Source organism: Phocoena sinus, chromosome 13 (genome assembly GCF_008692025.1).
Source record: "Phocoena sinus isolate mPhoSin1 chromosome 13, mPhoSin1.pri, whole genome shotgun sequence".
NCBI lineage: Eukaryota > Metazoa > Chordata > Mammalia > Artiodactyla > Phocoenidae > Phocoena > Phocoena sinus.
In genome coordinates, this window is record NC_045775.1 from 78782457 (window position 1) to 78800046 (window position 17590).

At 45.5% G+C, this 17590-nt stretch overlaps 1 protein-coding gene across 5 annotated transcripts; it reads right to left on the reverse strand.

The window, feature by feature from the left end:
* Positions 1 to 1562: 1562 nt before the first annotated feature.
* SLC20A1 (solute carrier family 20 member 1) lies at positions 1563 to 16607 on the reverse strand. 5 transcript variants are annotated; one of them, XM_032652555.1, is made up of 12 exons: positions 16375 to 16607; positions 15302 to 15917; positions 14986 to 15126; positions 14713 to 14798; positions 9879 to 9975; positions 7307 to 7426; positions 5490 to 5762; positions 4811 to 5369; positions 4033 to 4218; positions 3399 to 3483; positions 2379 to 2563; positions 1563 to 1780 (listed from the first exon to the last, which is right to left on the reverse strand). In XM_032652555.1, exons 2-11 carry the CDS (start codon positions 15645 to 15647, stop codon positions 2402 to 2404), a joined length of 2055 nt encoding a protein of 684 aa, XP_032508446.1. In that variant the 5' UTR covers positions 15648 to 15917; positions 16375 to 16607; the 3' UTR covers positions 1563 to 1780; positions 2379 to 2401. The 5 variants fall into 5 exon arrangements, with proteins under 5 accessions (XP_032508446.1, XP_032508443.1, XP_032508444.1 ...); XM_032652552.1 differs by having other exon boundaries at positions 1564 to 2563; positions 16375 to 16606; XM_032652553.1 differs by having other exon boundaries at positions 1564 to 2563; positions 16449 to 16593.
* Positions 16608 to 17590: the final 983 nt, after the last annotated feature.

The window sequence follows — 17590 nt, forward strand, 5'->3', positions numbered from 1 at the left end:
TCAAGAGCTAAACACTGAAAGGGCCAAATAGTAATACAAATACCGAAAGAAAAGTGGTTGCCCCAGGAAAGAGGGAAATGATGGTGGGAGATCCCTGTTCCATAGAAGCCTTGTTGAATCACTTGACCACTTTATTATGCATACGTGCAACCTTAATGAAAATAGCTTGGATGGGGGGAGAGTAAAAAAAAAAAAAAAGAAAAGGCAACATCTAATAACGCCCAAGAGAAACAGGCCAGAGTTCTCACCAGCCTGTGTCCCTGGCCCACAGCAGCTATTACCATACATGGAAATACAGATCCCCTCTGGCCTCTTACTAGCTCTAATGGGGTTCCTCTTCCCCAGATCTAGCTGCTCTTCCTAGAGAAACACATCCTTGGTTCAAGTACTTCCTCAGCTGTCCTCTCCTGGGCCAAGGGGGAAAGTCTTGGGAAGAGTCCCTACTCTCCATTTAATCACTGGGCAAAGACAGGATCTGGGTTTGTGTGAGGTCACGTAGCACCAGGAAAGGAAGCCAGCACCAAAACTCAGAGGGTCTCCTGCAGGACCCTCGGTTCTGGGCTTACTGTTAGGTTCCTCTTTACCCCAGGCCCCCTTCTCCTTCCTCAAATAGTCACATGGCTACCTTCAGCTAGCCTGGGGCTGTCCATTCTCTTTATTTTGGCTGCACCGGGTCTTAGTTGCATGGCACACGGGGTCTTTAGCTGTGGCATGTGGGATCTAGTTCCCCGACCAGGGATCGAACCCGGGCCCCCTTCATTGGGAGCGCGGTGTCTTACCCACTGGACCACCAGGGAAGTCCCTGTCCGTTCTCTTAAGATTAGGGAAGATACAGTTCAGTATCTTTCATCAGCTACAAAATAATGTTAGGAACTACTGCAAAAGGTCTTGAGAATTAAATGTATATAAAAAGCTTAGTGCAGTGCCTGACATGAAATGGCGAACATCTACTAAGTGAATCCATGGCAGGTACGCAACCAGTGGTCCAATTTCTCAGGCACAGGTCAGGCAAGCATAACCTTATCCTTGTTGCAGTCTGGCTTCTACAAAGCGTCTTGCTAAAAGTCTAAGGACAGGGCCCATCAATCTAGTTTGCAAAGCCATGCACTTTTGCTTAACTGTCCTGATCAAGCCTGAAAGAGATAATGGGTCAAGACTGAAGAATCCGACACTGAGAATTTTTAAATGAAGCCGAGCGACACACACGAAACACGAACACTCATTTTAGCATTCTCTCTAATAGCAAAGCTACAAATAATCTAAATAAGGGTCTAGTAAGACAAACTAACCCATTCAAACAGGAAAACTTTGTGGCTGTTAAAGACAATGAGTAGATACGTGTTAACATGGAAATGTCCAGGATGTGCTGGTAAAAAATACCCAACAGTTAGAAACGCCCCATGGAGGAACGTCATGTATATTCTGGGATCACAAGAAACGCACCAGGGAGGAGTGGGGAACTTTAAGCTAGAGGGCAGTTCTCACTTGTTAAGATACCACATTCTCCTAAGAATTGCATAAGGCTGGCTGATCGGGAGCTCGGATGCTTCAAATGTATGAACAAAACCAATGAGACATGTTTTCTAAAAACGGTAGGCTTTTTTATTCAGTTAAGAGGTAGACAGATGAACATGGAAGGCTGGCCCATTTAACTCACCCAAAGTTCATATTCCACTGCATTCATCCATCCCGCGCTTCCAGAAATCTTAAAGAAATAACCAAGACTGCCAGAAGGATTTTTCTTCCTACTTCTTCTTAGCAATCATAGTCTGTGAACTGCCTGCAAAGAAGTTACTACTAACTTAAATTTTCACCGTGTCCAAAGAACCTTGTCCTTGTAAGGAAGAAGTTCACGTATGCCAACAGAACCTGCCACTGCCGACAGGAGGGCAGGGTAGAAATGACTATTTTTCTAAGAGACTACAAGGGAAGCTTCGGTTACAGTGTGTGCTGTTAAGTCCCTGTGCGTGTTGGGGCAGAAGCTGGTGAAACCAACGAAGCAGAGCACACTGTCAAACGGCTCTGAATGGTCGTTTTAAAACGACACAAAACAAACAAACGAACAAAAATCACAAGTTATCTTCGGAGACAACATTAAAACATAATGGAATTGAAGCCTGATACAAAAAGTAGAGAAATATATACAGGAATTCACAGCCCAGAAGGAAAAGGAACCTCAACAGGAACCAGTGGAAACCTGGCTACTTTACATAGCTAATCTTGAGACAAGTCATATTTAGCACAAAAGCAATTATAGCACAAGTAACGCTTCCCTCCCACAGCTCCCAAACTTTAAAGAGACTCCTGTCAGTCTTCTATAACACTGTAATTCATTCTTCAAAGGAACAGGAATGTGTACGGTGGTCCCAAACACTGACCCGAATTTTCATCTCCAACAGCCTCACACTCTGAGGATGACATATTTGAAGACTGCCATGATAGCAGCACTGATAACGCCAGAAATGGGGACTGTGACAAACCAGGCCATAAAAATGTTGCGGAAGAGTCGCCAATCAACAGCCTTTTTGGATCGGAGCCAGCCAACGGACACAACAGAGCCCACCTATGGGAGAAAACAATCAAGGAAACTGGTTACTGAAGTGCCAATGGCATTTTGTTAAACAGACCCGTGATTTTCAGGTAGGTAAGGAGCCCCAGACTGCCGGACCGATCCACGAAAGCCGGCTTGTAACAAGACGAAGGGCAGTATAAAATCCAGTCACGGAATCTGTGCTAACTGGGGTAAAAGAGGGAAAGAAAACTCCTTTTCCCTTCTGAGCTGCTGGAATGTAATGAGCTACATTAATAATAATGACAACTGCTTTAATAATAGATTCCTTTAAGTTTTAGGTTCCCCAAAGATTCTAGAGGGAGGCTGCTATCAGACCCAATAGCCAATCACCCGTAGATCTCTCCGGAAGAAAAAGAATGACTCAAAGGCTCCATGATGAACTAACTTAAAAATTCCCTTAAGGAAGCCAGCTTCTTCCTTTCCCTACAGTTACCCTATGGTTATTAGATGGTCATCAAGCCACCTTAGGACTCAGTAAGTTTCTCAGGACTTCAATCCTGAGACGCTCTGAATATATGCTTGCTTCAAATAAACTGCCCTTCAACAAGCCTCACAGACTTGCTACCTCTATAAAAAGGGGCTCTTGCACCGTTTGGGGAGAAAATATACTATCTGCTTAAATAAAAGCAACAGACGCTAGAAACTGCACAACGTGTCTTTACATTCTTAGAGTCAACTCGTCCTAAACTTGTGAACTCTTCAAGACTCCCACGGTGTAACACCAAATCATCAAAGGAAAAACACCAAAAAACAAAAAGAAAAAAATACCTCTTGACGTATCTACCAAAACCACTCAAAAGACACAGTACCTCTCCGTTACACTTACTTTACAATGTGTTGTACTGATGGGAAGGCCAATATTCGATGCAATCACCACAGTGAGGGCAGATGCCAGTTCAATACTGAAGCCACTGTGGACACAGACAGATCACTTGTCAAGAATGGAACTTAAATTTTGGTAAGTTAGCACTACCCCAAAGCTCACACAATCTTGCTGTGCTCTATCCGGTGACGAAAACTCCACCAACATCTTTAGTTTGCTCTAACTCCTGAAATCTGTTTTAAATCAGGCCATGAGACTGCTCTTCTCTTTTCCAGCATTTGAGGTTTTAAGGTCTTCTGGAAGCCCATTCTTAAAGCTTGCACTTTTACTTTGAATCTGGTAAACATCAGTGTTGGCTCCGTAAAGACAGAGATAAAAGCCAAATGTACATAGCTAGTAAGCCTTAGCACACACATCTTTCTCAGAAGTTATTTTGTTAAAAAGAGTCCACCGGAGTTGAACAGATAAATTATGTTTAAGGGCCAGACGATAAGGAAAATCTAAAAAGTTCACACCAAAGAGAGAGGAACGTCGGGAACTTATACAAACTTGGTTACTTTATGGAGTACCACGGCACAGTACTACGTATCTTAAGAAAATGAGCATTAACCTAATAAGACCTGCTTTACCAACTTACCTAGAGGGTGTGATTGGTGTCAGATCTTTCCCCATGGTCTGGATAACTCTCCTTCCCCAAACCCATAGACCAATACAGATACCAACACCACCATAGAGCAGAAGCCATATTGGTGTTGCTACTTTTGAGGAAACGTCTCCCGTGTCATAAACCAGGTACAAAGCAACCAGAGGACCGATGGCATTGCTGAAAGAAAAAGAGGGCAGGGATGATTTTTCAGGCAAAACTAAAACTTGGCAAGAATCTAGCTGTTAACTGATCTACTAAGTTTTCTAAAGCAAAGCTTTCATTAGAAACTGGTCTTTCTTTCAAAGGGAATAAATGGAACCCCAACACACACAACAGAAGAAAATGAGAGCTCTTCTCAGGGGGGAAACGCCACGCATCTGGTGGCCTGTCTTCCTACAGGCCCAACTAAAGCAAATTTTGGGTTCCAATGAACAGGTGACAAACCACAGAAATAGGATTAACCACCTACAAATTCATTCTAGGGGACAGTGATTCTATCAAAGAACTGGCTCCCATCTCGATAAAAGGCTTCTCTGTGGAAGATGTATGTGTTTATCACCTACAGAAACAAACATATTCTTTGTAATCTCTGAAGAAAAAATTTTTCTTCCTGTTTTTTTAAGTCAATTAATTGCTATTACCTCACCCTTTCTACATTATTCAGTGTCCCACGGGTGGTATAAGTACCAAGGCCACAAGCAGAGCCTTATGAAGGGATTAGGCGGCATAAAAACAGCACGAGCAGTGCCAAGAACCATAATCGACTGACCTGACGTCATTGCCACCATGGGCGAACGACCCAAAGCAGGCCGTGAGGATCTGCAGGAACTGGAAGAGGAGAGACACTTCTGGTTTGTCCTGGTCACACCATTCTTCTAGAGAGCTGGTGCTTCCTTTTCTGTCGCCCAGACCCATCTCGGCCTTGACACTCATGTCGATCTCGGATGCCGAGTGAATATCAGACACGGCGTTGCAGTAACTGGTGTAACTGTCCATTCGAATTCGCTTCTTGCCGTCTCCGTTAGGCCACGTCAGCTTCTCCATCTCTTCACCCTTCTGTTCACCTTCTTTGGCACGGAATGAATCCAGGGGCATGCCACAAATTGCCATGGTATAGGAAGTGTAGCTATTGTTGCGCCTCAAGGGTTTGTCGCCGGAGTCTCCCATGCAGTCGCCCACCTTGGCAAGATGGAGCTTGTGGAGCAGCTCTTTGTACAAGCCGGAGTCCTTATGCACCGTGTGATACTGGTAGTGGCCGCTGGAGTTTATCTGGTTACTGACAGCCTGATTGAACTGAACTAGGTTCCCATCAGGCAACTGCACTGCACCTGGCCAAGACCGAAAGGTTACACTCAGAGCCCAGAGCATCAAGTCCGAACAGAGCCTTGCAGCAGTACTGCTGACAAAGGGAAACTCGCCTTTCCCCACCCGAGGAGGAGTCCACTCACCGTTCATGGTGCCATCTATGCTGGTTTCCTCTTTCAGGTCCACGCTGGGAAGCCTCTCTCGCTCTGGAGCTTCCTCCAGGTCTCCAAGTTTGAACGAGACCGTTCTCTCCTCCACTGCAGCCCGCAGGGGCCCAGTGGCTGCTGACCCTACCTCTGAGACGGGATTCCTGGTTTCTGTATCACTGAGAGACAACTTTGTTTCTTCACGGTCTTCTTTCAAGCTGTTCTTTTTTTCCATCAAGGGGCTTTCAGAAGGACTAGACTTGATTTCTCCTAGAAAAGAAGGATGTTTTTGTTTGGTTTTGACCAAACTAACCTGCTCTACATTTCCCCTTTCCCTCACTTCAAAAAAAAAAAAAAAAAAAAAAAAATCCTTCTCAAAATAAGACCACATGTAAACTTCAGTGAAAATTCAGGATAATTTTCCTGTCTGCTTTATTTGCCGTATCGCTTAATCTCTCACTTGGGAAGAAACCAGCGATACAAATGCAGAACACCCTATTACTAGGGGTTGCAAAGTTTTTTTCAGTGAAGGGCCAGATGGTAAAAATCTTTTAGGCTCTGTGGACTCTGCTATAAATTCTTGTTCTTTATAGAACCCTTCACAAATGTAGAAACCGTCCTGAGCTTCCTGCTGACCCCTTCTTGAGGGGAAAGGAGCTCAAGCACGGGGCTGACAGATAACTAAAAATTCTGACTGCATCTAGTGCACGTCCTTTTTAAAAACTGGCCCCAAATTTCAGTCTGTGAGTTCAAGCAAAATGACACAGCTCAACGCAGGCAACTGAAGGTGACTTGAATTTCCACCTCTAGAAAACAAAGACATGCGCCTTATGGTTCAAGGTTCCACGACCAGGTGGGAACGTTTTCTGCCTTTGTACCAATGCCCAGTCTGTTTCCGTGTTCACTCAGGAATCCCGGTCAAGCTACCAACCAGGGTACAGAACATTAGCAAGACCTGTCTCATCTTCTCCCAGACTGAGGGAGAATCAAGGTCACGAAGTCCTGAAGGCCGCCAGACTAGCGCAGAGCCTCTCGGAGGCTCCTGAACACAGCTGCATGACGTAGCACTCTCCCGGTGCCACTGCAGTCCGTGCAGCCCTGCGCTCTTCAAAGAACAAACTTACGTCACCACCCGAGCATTTGCAGATGAAAAGGGCGGAAAAAGATCGTCTCAAGAGAGTTCAAGTAGTAAGGGAAGGAATACGAGATTTAATTAAGACCTATACTAACCAAAATGTATGCCATATTTGATTATACTGAAATACTACATACACTAATGGTCTAAATGATCCCTTCATGACACCCGAAAATGTCTACCTCTGGAATCTGTGCTCCAATTCTGAAAATGAACCAAATCTGAAGTCAGATAATATAGTAGCATAGCTCTGAGTATCTGAATCTGAAGGCGTTGGTTTTGGTAAATGTTTCCTGTGAAAATACTTCATACCTACCTTTTATTTTCATTAAGGTATCCTCATCCTTCTCAATTAATGTAGACTACAACTTCTCTGTATTTATCTAGCATGTCACTGGCAAGTGATCAAGGTACAGTAAAAAAAAAAAAGAAAAAATAGATTAAGTGCCTAGCTTGTCTGGCGGCCCAAATAAGGTCAAATAGGCCTTATGGCTAGGTCTCAGGTCATTTTAAGTTAATAAGAACGTAGTTTGGACAATAAACCTACATCCGCAAATTTCCATGTAAATTTTCTGGCTTTACCAACCTATCCAAGTAGCAGATTTTTACAGACGGCTACACACAAAGAAGCAAGCACAGCATTACTAGTTAAGATTTTCTGCTACAACGTGTTACTTACGTTCAATTTTTCTCTTCATCCTGGGACATACAAAGAACCAGACGATAAGGGCACAGAAAACTGCACATCCCACCGAGATGAGGATGGTACCCCACAGAGGAAGTTTGTCAAAGCCCAGCACTAGGAGATAAAATGGTGCATCTTGAAAACCCCAGGGCAACTGCCCCCCTGTAATAATGTGTCAACCCTCCTCTGGGGACTCTGGGGTTCCCCAAGCCAGCCCATCACCCTTTATAGCTGTTGCCAGCCTTAGGTCCACGGGATTTACTGTGTTCGTGGCTATACAAATTTGGGAGAAAAATCCCACAGCATGTGAAATCCACACCAGTCTGGCCTACTTTAAACACCTGCTAGACTGACATCTCCCAAGCTCCTTCACATACTAGGCTTTTTCCTTTCTTTGCTTCAGAAGACAGATTACCACACTGAGCAACTGCAACGAGCTATGAAAATAAACGGAAGCTTCCCACTGCCCAGCCTCCAGATGGGAGCAGCCACACCTTATGTTTGCACATAAGATTTTAACGTTAGAAAAGGAAAGTGCCCCAGTCGTCACATTTCTCATACTGATATAATTAGTTCTCTGTGGAAGTTATCACATCCACTGTACGAGCAAAATCCTTTAGAGCTAGATTATCCCTTAGGACGCGTTATCAAACTAAGATACATTTATCTATCAAGGGATAAGAAGAGTTCAAAGGGCTGCCTTTCACAAAAAGAAAATAGTAGAGTGGTCATCACACTAACAGGCCACATCTTAAACAGAGACATGCCTCCTGCTCGCATGGCTCAGGGACCATTAACTAGTCACCTGGTTATCACTCAAATGCCAACAGCCTCCAAGCCACTCGTCTACATTTAATGACAGAAGCAAAGCACTAGAGAACACTACTTAAACCTAAAGGATGTTATAATGACCTGTGGTTTATCCAAGAACAGCTTAGTTACTTGGGGTTGTTCTGCATGTTAGGAATTACTTATAAAATGGAAATTCTATTGTTCCTCAAAATGATCGGTATTTAAAAATCAGATATAAATCGAGGCCCCTTCAAAACCAAAGTTCTGTGATGACTAAATCTTTCCATTTTAATTCCTGCTATCAATTCTAATCATGCAGTTAGTCACACAAACTAAAATATACATGAAATTTAATCAATCTCTGTATCACAATTTAAATTTGCCTACATTCCAAGCCAAAAAAGGAAAATGAGACTGGTTCTTTCTTGTAAATGATCGACCAAAGGACAGGACAAAAATACCCACGTTCCCTTTTCAAAGACGACTGAAAATGCAAGTTTCTGATTTCACTGAACTATGAGCTTTGCTGCTACCACATAAAACATCAGTGCTTAGAGCCTCACGGAGCCTTTTTTAGTTTAACATGAAGAAGCCAATTTAAAACAGAATAGAAAGGCAGCAGGCAAGCTTTCCTCTGCCTGTAGCATTTGGTAAGGAGGCTGGTATCCCCTAAATAAGATCAATATCCTCATCAAGTTGCCTGATTTCTTTCCTGATTATTCTAACAAAGACGTGGTTAAAAATACTTAGCTAACTCCAATTTTGGTCAGTGACTTATTACTTCAGTGAGGTTTACAAAGCAAGTTACAGTCCATCAGTCAGAAATGAAATCAGTTTGGTGGGCCACAATGAGCATTTTAAAAAGCTAAAAAGAATACTTGCAAATATGACTGCATAGCACACAGTAAGGTTAAGTAGCTTCAACATACTATTCCAGTTCTCTTTCCCTCTCTCCCCCTCCCTCTCTAAGTATGTGTGTGCTGGGCAGCAATGTACAACGTCTTTCTTCCAGTGTGTCACAACAGTCAAAAGATTGAAAGCCACTGACCTGACGGATCAAAGGCCATCAGGCCAAATGAGCCTAGACAGGAAAACTGACTGATCAAGACATGTACTATCCTGTCTAACAAGTTACAGGTTATCAATCTTTTTCAATTGCTAAATGAAACACGTATCACGATTTAATCCATGCTTTGCCTTCGTTCCAACATAAAAGTAATCAACATTTCAATCTTTATATTCTCACAAATATTTTTCCTCTTAGCTGCATGAATTCTTCTTCCAAGTGCACTTAGGGCAGGTGTTAAACATCCCAACTCTTCTCATTCAAGCAGATTCAGGGGAGTAAATTTAGAAACAAAAAGGAGCTCCACTTGGGAGAGAAAAATGAGAATATCCAGCAAACCAGTCCTAAATGACTGATTATCGAAGACCAAGTATAACTAATGACTCTTCAGTAGTCGAGGTAACATCAATTCCGGTATTTTTAGCATAGATAGGAAAGAGGGAGGGAGAAGATCAAATTATCGGTGGATCCTGTGAAGACTAAAGAGTAAAGGTCTGTAGTGATTTAGAATCTGAGCAGGTCTCTTTGGTTGAAAAACTATCTAGGTTAACTCAGCATACACTAGCCTGCAGCCTTCTGAAATGGGCGCAGGCCAGCCACCTTCTAGGAGATTTCAGCCCTGTAAACAAAAAGGGGTAAATTGGGCATTTAATGCAAGTTTTAGAAACAACTTTAAATTCACATTTAAATATTCTGATATGTACTTACAAGGTGCTCCAGTGTACATGATGGAAAAGAGGTTGATTCCGACTGTGCAGGCATAGAACACTGGCAAAGCTCGCAACCCGTTAGGAACTGGATCTGCCTGTAAAATACCATCATCATTAAGCTCAAGATCTTAAAAGCTGTAAAAACTTAACCCATTTCCATAGAACCTTATCAAAGGGCAGCTTCAGGAATTAGTTCCAATAACTATCTCCCCATAGTAGCTTCCAAGGCCAAATGGTCTTTTCCTACATTTGCTCCTGGAAGTTCCCCTACCAAGGCTGATCTCATCTTCTACATCCATCTGAATTTAAGTTTGTGTTTGCTTTAATGTTTGGGGGTTGGTTAGGTTTTTGTTGCCGTTATTGTTTTTTTTTTTTTTTTTGGCTTTGTTGCATCTTTTGTTGCTGCGCTTGGGTTTTCTCCAGTTGTGTCGAGCGGGGGCTACTCTTTGTTGTGGTGTGCGGGCTTCTCATTGCGGTGGCTCCTCTTGTTGCACAGCATGGGCTCTAGACATGAGGGCTTCAGGAGTTGTGGCACGCAGGCTCAGTAGTTGTGGCTCACAGGCTCTAGAGCACAGGCTCAGTAGTTGTGGCGCACGGGCTTAGCTGCTCCGTGGCATATGGGATCTTCCCGGACCAGGGCTCAAACCCGTGTCTCCTGCATTGGCAAGCGGATTCTTAACCACTGCGCCACCAGGGAAGTCCCTGTTGCTGTTATTCTTAACAAGGCTACCTATTACTAGTGACTGGTGATGTCCTGAATAATCAGTTTCAACCCCCAGTGCTCTAAGGTACCTCATGTCCAGATAAAATCTGAGCACACACCTGAAAATGTACTATGTAAGGGAGATCAAGAAACAGACTATGAGATACTACATTTCTTACCTGACTTTATACCTGCAAAAGAAAACATGTAGTAGAGTATGCCAGCAACAACCATCTTATCTAGACGTTTGATAAATATGCCACAACTAGTGATCTACCAAAGTGCTAAGATAAAAATCAATCGTACACTAGGTCACCTCCTCATTTAACAGACCGTGCCAAGCACTAAAATATGGGAGTGAATGAGACAAAGTTCCTGCTCTCACAGAACTGACACTTACATTCTAGTACAGAATCACGCTATGAAGAAAAAAGAAGGGGAAGGAGGCCGTGATGGAAGGAGGCGCACACTTTAATTCTTGGGGGTGGTGCGGGAGATACTCCAAAGACCATCAGTGGAACAAAGACACAAATGTGTTAGGTCAACAAGCCATAAGCCAGGTACACACGCAGGGGTAGAAAAAGAGCAGCCAGAGAGCAGGCTACCTGGAGGGCAGAATATCCCAGAGACATCAGAAAGTACAAAGACCCTGAGGCAAACACTTGAATTGTCTGAGGAACAGCAAGGAGGCCAGTGTGACTGGAAACAAGAGTTAAAAACAAGAGCACAGATCTGAATACGTGGGAAGGCTAAACTTTAAAGATGTGGTTAGCCCAAAGGTTTAATGCTATCTTGAATCACAATCCAATGGAAAATCTTGGGGAGGAATAGACAAGGAGAAGAATCAAATACATCAGAAGAGTGAGGTAATGGCTTAAGATCAAGGAAACGGAAAGTAGAGGTGCCATTCCAAATCAGCAGAGATGGGCCCTCGACAAAAACCACTCCGAATATTACCTTCCCTATCCGTAGTTTAAGAGAATGCTACAGGTAGGGAACTGGTCAAAACAAAAATAGCCAATAAAACCTAAGCATCAGGGCTTCCCTGGTGGCGCAGTGGTTAAGAATCCACCTGCCAATGCAGGGGACACAGGTTCAAGCCCTGGTCCGGGAAGATCCCACATGCCGCAGAGCAACTAAGCCTATGCGCCACAACTACTGAGCCTGCGCTCTAGAGCCCACGAGCCATAACTACTGAGCCCGCATGCCATAACTACTGAAGCCTGCGCGCCTAGAGTCTGTGCTCCGCAACAAGAGAAGCCACTGCAATGAGAAGCCCGCAGACGACAACGAAGAGTAGCCCCCGCTCACTACGAGTAGAGAAAGCCCACGTGCAGCAACAAAGACCCAACACAACAAAAAATTAATTAATTAATATTAAAAAAAAAACTCATCATCTCTGAGTAACTCAACCATGCGGGTCCCACCCCAAGGGTAGTCGGTAAAGTTATGAACCAACCTGAGGTGTATATACATTTTTCTTCTAAGAACTATCTGTGCTTTTAAGAAATTCTCCAAGGAACCTAACACCACCCCCCGAAATCAAAATCCATAAGGGTTCTAGACATTTGTGGGGGCTTCTCTTTCTCCCTTTTGCTGCCTCCAAATTCCTCTTAGCCACTCCCCAAGGAGGTAACCAGGGCTAACACTTTATTGAATGTTACCACCGTATGACTCACCTAACACTTAAAACTTTACCTATAAGTAAATATCTCATCATCCAGTTATATGGGATGGGACAGGGGGTCTTCATAACCCATTTTCAACCATAATAGTTCATTTTTTATACATCGGACATTCCAGTAAACTAAAGAAAAAAGTTCCTAAGTTTGAAAAGATGCCCTAGATATATTTAATGAGTTTCCTGACAGAAGGGAGAACGCTGAATGGCCCACTTTCTTTGACTAGAATTTAAACACTCAACAGGAAAACTTCCTTTTCCCCCATTCCTTGTTTATTGTCCCAATCCTTAACCTCCACTCTGCTTTTTCCTACTGGACTACCCAACACCCTTGGAACATTCAGAAAATTGAAAATTTTTAAAAGCACTTTTAATGTTAATTTCCAAAACAGAATCTTTAGTTGGAAAATATCTTAATGGTCAAATATTTAGATTTTAACAGCCAAGACCACCAAAGGTTACTAGTGTAAAGATATTTTCTTGAGACTTAAAATCTAACAGTAACCAGAAATACTCAGCCTCATCACCTAAAAATTCATCTGTTATTGGTAGATTAAACACAAGAGTATGTGCCTGCCTGTGTGTGTGTGTGTGTGTGTGTGCGGGTAGATTCTCAAAGTCCATATTGAATAGTTTTAAACACTATTCCAATCATTCTTTTTTTTTTTTAATATTTATTTATTTATTTTGGCTGTGCCGGATCTTAGTTGCGGCACACAGGATCTCTTAGTTGTGGCATGCGGACTTCTTAGTTGCGACATGCGAACTCTTTAGTTGCAGCATGCGTGCGTGATCTAGTCCCCTGACCACGGATTGAACCCGGGCCCCCTGCACTGGGAGCACAGAGTCTTACCCACTGGACCACCAGGGAAGACCTATTCCAATCATTCTTGATCATGTCCATCCTCATACCCCATGAGGAATATATAATCAAGAAGTTCATATATCTAACTTAAGGTCTCTAACAGGATAAAAATGCCTGGCATGCGTTCCCCAAATGAGAGTTCTGGGGACCTGAAAATCCCACTTTGCACCTGAAAGCATGACCATTCCTCCTCCAGAAAAGAAGTTTGTTTTGGCTTGAGACACACAAAGCCTCTCCAGAATTGGAACAATCTGTCTCTCAATAATTCACAAAGACCCTGTGTAAACCTTTATGAGCACAAATCCATAACAGGGGATCCCAGCAATCCTCCTGCTTCTCTGGTAAGGAGCAAGCTATACAGCTCTAAAAGGACGAAGAGTTCTGATCCCCGACTACTACTAAGCCTCAAATGGAAGCATCACATTATCACATTCCACAGCTGTGGGGAGTAGGAGGGTAGGTGCTATTCACTACCCGCTTGCTAAATAAGACACTGCCAAACTTTGAGTCCGTTAACATCAACCGTTTACTCTCAAATTATACCAAGCTATAGAGGTTTCAAGTTTTCAAAGTGTTACGCTGCTATCTTTTGCTAGACGCAGGCCATGGTAAATACTGATTAGTGAGTCACTTTACCAGTTACTGAATTTCTATAGAAAAGTACGTATCCTTCCCTAGAGAAGCTAAGAACTAGACCAAACAAATGGCTCTGAATACATTCTTACCCCTTGGGATTAAGCTACCTATCTCCCTTCACTCAGATTTCTTCAGTTCAGAAGAATTTTTAAGAACTTACAATGGACCGTTAAGAGCCATTCACCTCAGGAAAAGGACAACTTTGTTTCCTGAGAAAAAAGCATTTATTCTTACTGTAACTCAGTCCAACGACAACATCCCTTGTTGTCTACATTTATTTTGGAGCCAGCATCAGACTTCTTGATTAGAAAAAAATGCTATCAGGTCCCTCAAAAGGGATTTTCAAATGGACAGGAAATTAAATGGCTGTCTGGAATTTTTTTTTTTTTTTTTGCCAAGAAAAACAAAACGAGAATTACCTTTACTGGTTCCTTTTTACCTATTCTGAGCTATTAGAGTCAAGTCACTGTGAGAGGTAGGGTGTCCACCATGAAGCTTACAAGCTGGTTTCGATAATCAACACTCTACAAATAACTATGTGGGGACCCAAACGACTCCACTTTAAGTGGCAGCTAAGAAAAAGTCACCCAGGACACTGTGATCTGTTGAACCCTAAGCTTACAATGCAGACTGGCCTGCATATGATGGTGATTTGAGGTAGTAATCTGCATACAGGTAAACAAAGCCACTCCAAATACATTTCCTTAATTTTTTCTTTCAGTCTCGGCACACTCTAGTGTTCAATTTTTCCTTCCCAAATGACTTCTTGGGTATTGAAAACCTGCTTCTTTCAGAAAATTCAACATACGAGAGGTATACAAAACGAAGAATTTTTCTAACTTTCCAAGGCCACACTCCTACACACCGATCACATTTGCAATAATGCCATCGGTTTGAACACCACTGACTGTGACTCAGTACAGGTCATGGGGGGAGAGAAAGATTACCTTATGGAGGATGAATGCACGAACAAGGAAGAATAAAATTCCAGACATAATACCAGAAAGCAGCGGTGAGACGAACCAAGACATCACTGGAATAGAACACATTAAGAAAAAAATGTCAACTAATGGAAACCAGGAACCAAAACACACTTTAAATTTTAGTCCTCTCTTTTCAAAACTTTAGCCCGTCCCTCCAATTTTACACCATTTTCTCCCATACACAACGCCATGGTAACACGACAAGAAGAATAAAAAGCCTTTTAGAATTAAACATACCAATTTTTATCAGTTCTGACCACATGACCCCCTCCTGCCCCTTCGCCACCAGGGAGAAACCAATGGTTGCACCAACGATACAATGGGTTCCAGAAATGGGAAGCTTCAAAAACGAAGCCACTAGTTGCCACACAGCAGAACCTGAAACACATCAAGTTTTATTAAGTACGTGACAGAAGTGACAAATTCCATTATGTATGCAGTGCATATTACTGAATGTAATAATCTGAATCAAGGCAGAGCACAAGAATGGAACTACCCATGATAAGAATTTCCTCACCCGCCACTATCAGGACAATACGAATAAAAAACTTACCAAACATCGCACTGACAGAGCCGGCCATCAGCAGCTCTTGTGTCGAGTTGTACATCTCCACGTCAATCAAGCCCTTCCTGATGGTTTCGCTCACTTTGGCCCCCAGCAGGACGGAGCCCACTGTCTCAAAGATACTAGCTAGGATGCAGGCTTGCTTCAGGGTCACTACACCTGATCCCACGGCTGTACCAAACGAATTTGCTACATCATTGGCTCCCACGGAGAATGCCAGGACAAATGCAATAATGAAGCCCAGGACGAGCATCCATAGGTAGTCCACCAATGGACCAGAAGCGGCAGTAGCAGCAATAGCAGTGGCAATCAGCGTTGCCATGGTAGATGCCATTCTCTAGAGTAGTGGTTCTTTAATTAATCAGAGAATTACTGAGCGGTTTTCGAGATGTGTAAACAGAATATGAGGTATCAAAAATGCTATAATAAATAATATATATTATATAAAATTAAATACTGTAAACTACGGCACAGAAACCGAGCTGGGGAGTTACTGCTATACGCTGCGTATGGGCATCTGTTGTCTGGGGTTTCTTTGGCTCTGGAGGACTAGAAGCACGGAGCAGAATTCCATGGCGGAGAAGAGAAAGGACGCAAGTTCATCCTGGAAGGGGGGATGGATAACAATAGCAGCGCGCCCTTGCGGTCCCGCACCCCGCGACGGCCCACCGGGACTGGGGGCCCCGGCCGTGCCCGCCGCCCGCGATCCGGTGTCCCGCACCCCAAGCAGAACGCGCCGGGCGGCGGGCACGTGGCGCAGGGGACCACCTCGGCCCGCGCGCGCCCAGCCCGGCCCCCGCGCCGCCGGCCCGCGCGCGCCCTCCCCGCGAAAAGCGGAAAAGAGCCGTTCCCGCGCGCGCCTCCCGGGGACCGCCAAAAAGGCCCGCGGGCGGGCGGACGGGGTGGCACGGGGTGGGGTGGGGGAGGGAGGCGGGTAGCGCCGAAAGCAGAACCCCACCGCGCCGCCGGCCCCGGCCCAGCCGACCAGCCCCCGCGCCACCGCGTCCGCGCCGGGCCCCGGGGAGAAGAAAGAGCCTTTCCAAGGTGGCGCCGCCACTCACCAAAGGAAACGAGGGGCCGAGCGGGAGACGAGGTCCAGGCTGCGGCGGCGGGCTAGGGCCACGGACGCACGCACCTGCTGTCGGCGAGCACACGGCCTGGCCTAGGGCGGAGGCTCTGGGGATGGCTCGGCGGGGCTGGCAACCCACCCAGGAAGCAGCCGCGGACGCCTCAGCAGCCGAGAAGGAAAAAGCACTCAGCACGCGACGGCAGCCATCACTCCAGCAGCGCACTCCGCCGGCCTCTACTTATAGCCGTCGCCGCGCACCGCGTGACCGGCCGCGCCTCGCGCCGCCCAGGAGCCCCGCCCCCAGGATGACGCAGCCCCAGCCAACCCGGCGGCCCGGCCGGATGAGCCCGACCGCGGCGATCATTGGCCCGCCCAGCGCCGGCGGCCACGCCCCCAGAGGGGAGCCTGTCCACGTGGGGAGGGCCGGTCCCCTCCCTGCGGCCTTGCCCTGGTGTCCTGGCACCTTCTGGCCGCCCCTGCTGGTTAGCGGCGGAGGCCGCGGGGCACCCTCACCCTGCCGCTGGAGGTCGTCAAGCGGGGATTGTAGAGGCCGCGACCAAGGTCATAGTTCTTCCCGCGCGAGCCCAGTTTTACGGAGCTGGCCGCGCCTCAAGCCGCACTTTCAGCGCCCTTGCGACCTGCCGCATCCGGAGGCCACACCTGGCCGAGTTCCCTCCCTCCCGTCCTCCCGGTGACGCTGCAGGAGAGCTCGCGCTCCGGGGCTCCGAATCCATTCCCGGCACGTTGTCGCACCTGTGACTTGCCCTTGGCCAGACAGGCACTGTCCCTCGCCGGGGGAGGGAAAGGGCTCACGTGGTCGCTTTACTCCAGCAGTCATGCACTTGGGTGAAAACAGACTGAGCAGTCACGAGAACCAGGTCGTCGCCCAGTTATGGCGCAGAGCCCCAGGGCGGCTGCGAGTCGTCAGTTTCCCCGTGGCAGAGCTGCGTTTTCTGCGCCGCAGCTGTGGCGCGTGGGGAAGGACACTGCTCCGGATTCAAATCCTAACTCCTGCTCGCTGCAGCGTGTCACCTTGAGCGACTTCCAGATCTCTCTGACTGCGCTCTCAGGAATGTAAATTGTTAACAATCCCTCCCTACCTGGTAGCGGGGATTAAGTGAGTTAACGTGTGTGAATGTGACTAGAACTCAGTAGGAGTTCAGTGAATGCTAATTTCGTCTTGCTCTTTCCGTGAATATTCCTGTTTT

Excerpts from the sequence above, each read along its gene's own strand:
- SLC20A1 (XM_032652551.1), bottom strand. The coding sequence starts at position 15,647 with ATGGCATCTACCATGGCAACGCTGATTGCCACTGCTATTGCTGCTACT. Across the intron at positions 5,763-7,306 it reads GATGAAGAGAAAAATTGAAC|GAGAAATCAAGTCTAGTCCT; the intron begins GTAAGTAACACG and ends CTTCTTTTCTAG. Across the intron at positions 3,484-4,032 it reads ACACCAATCACACCCTCTAG|TGGCTTCAGTATTGAACTGG; the intron begins GTAAGTTGGTAA and ends CTGTGTCCACAG.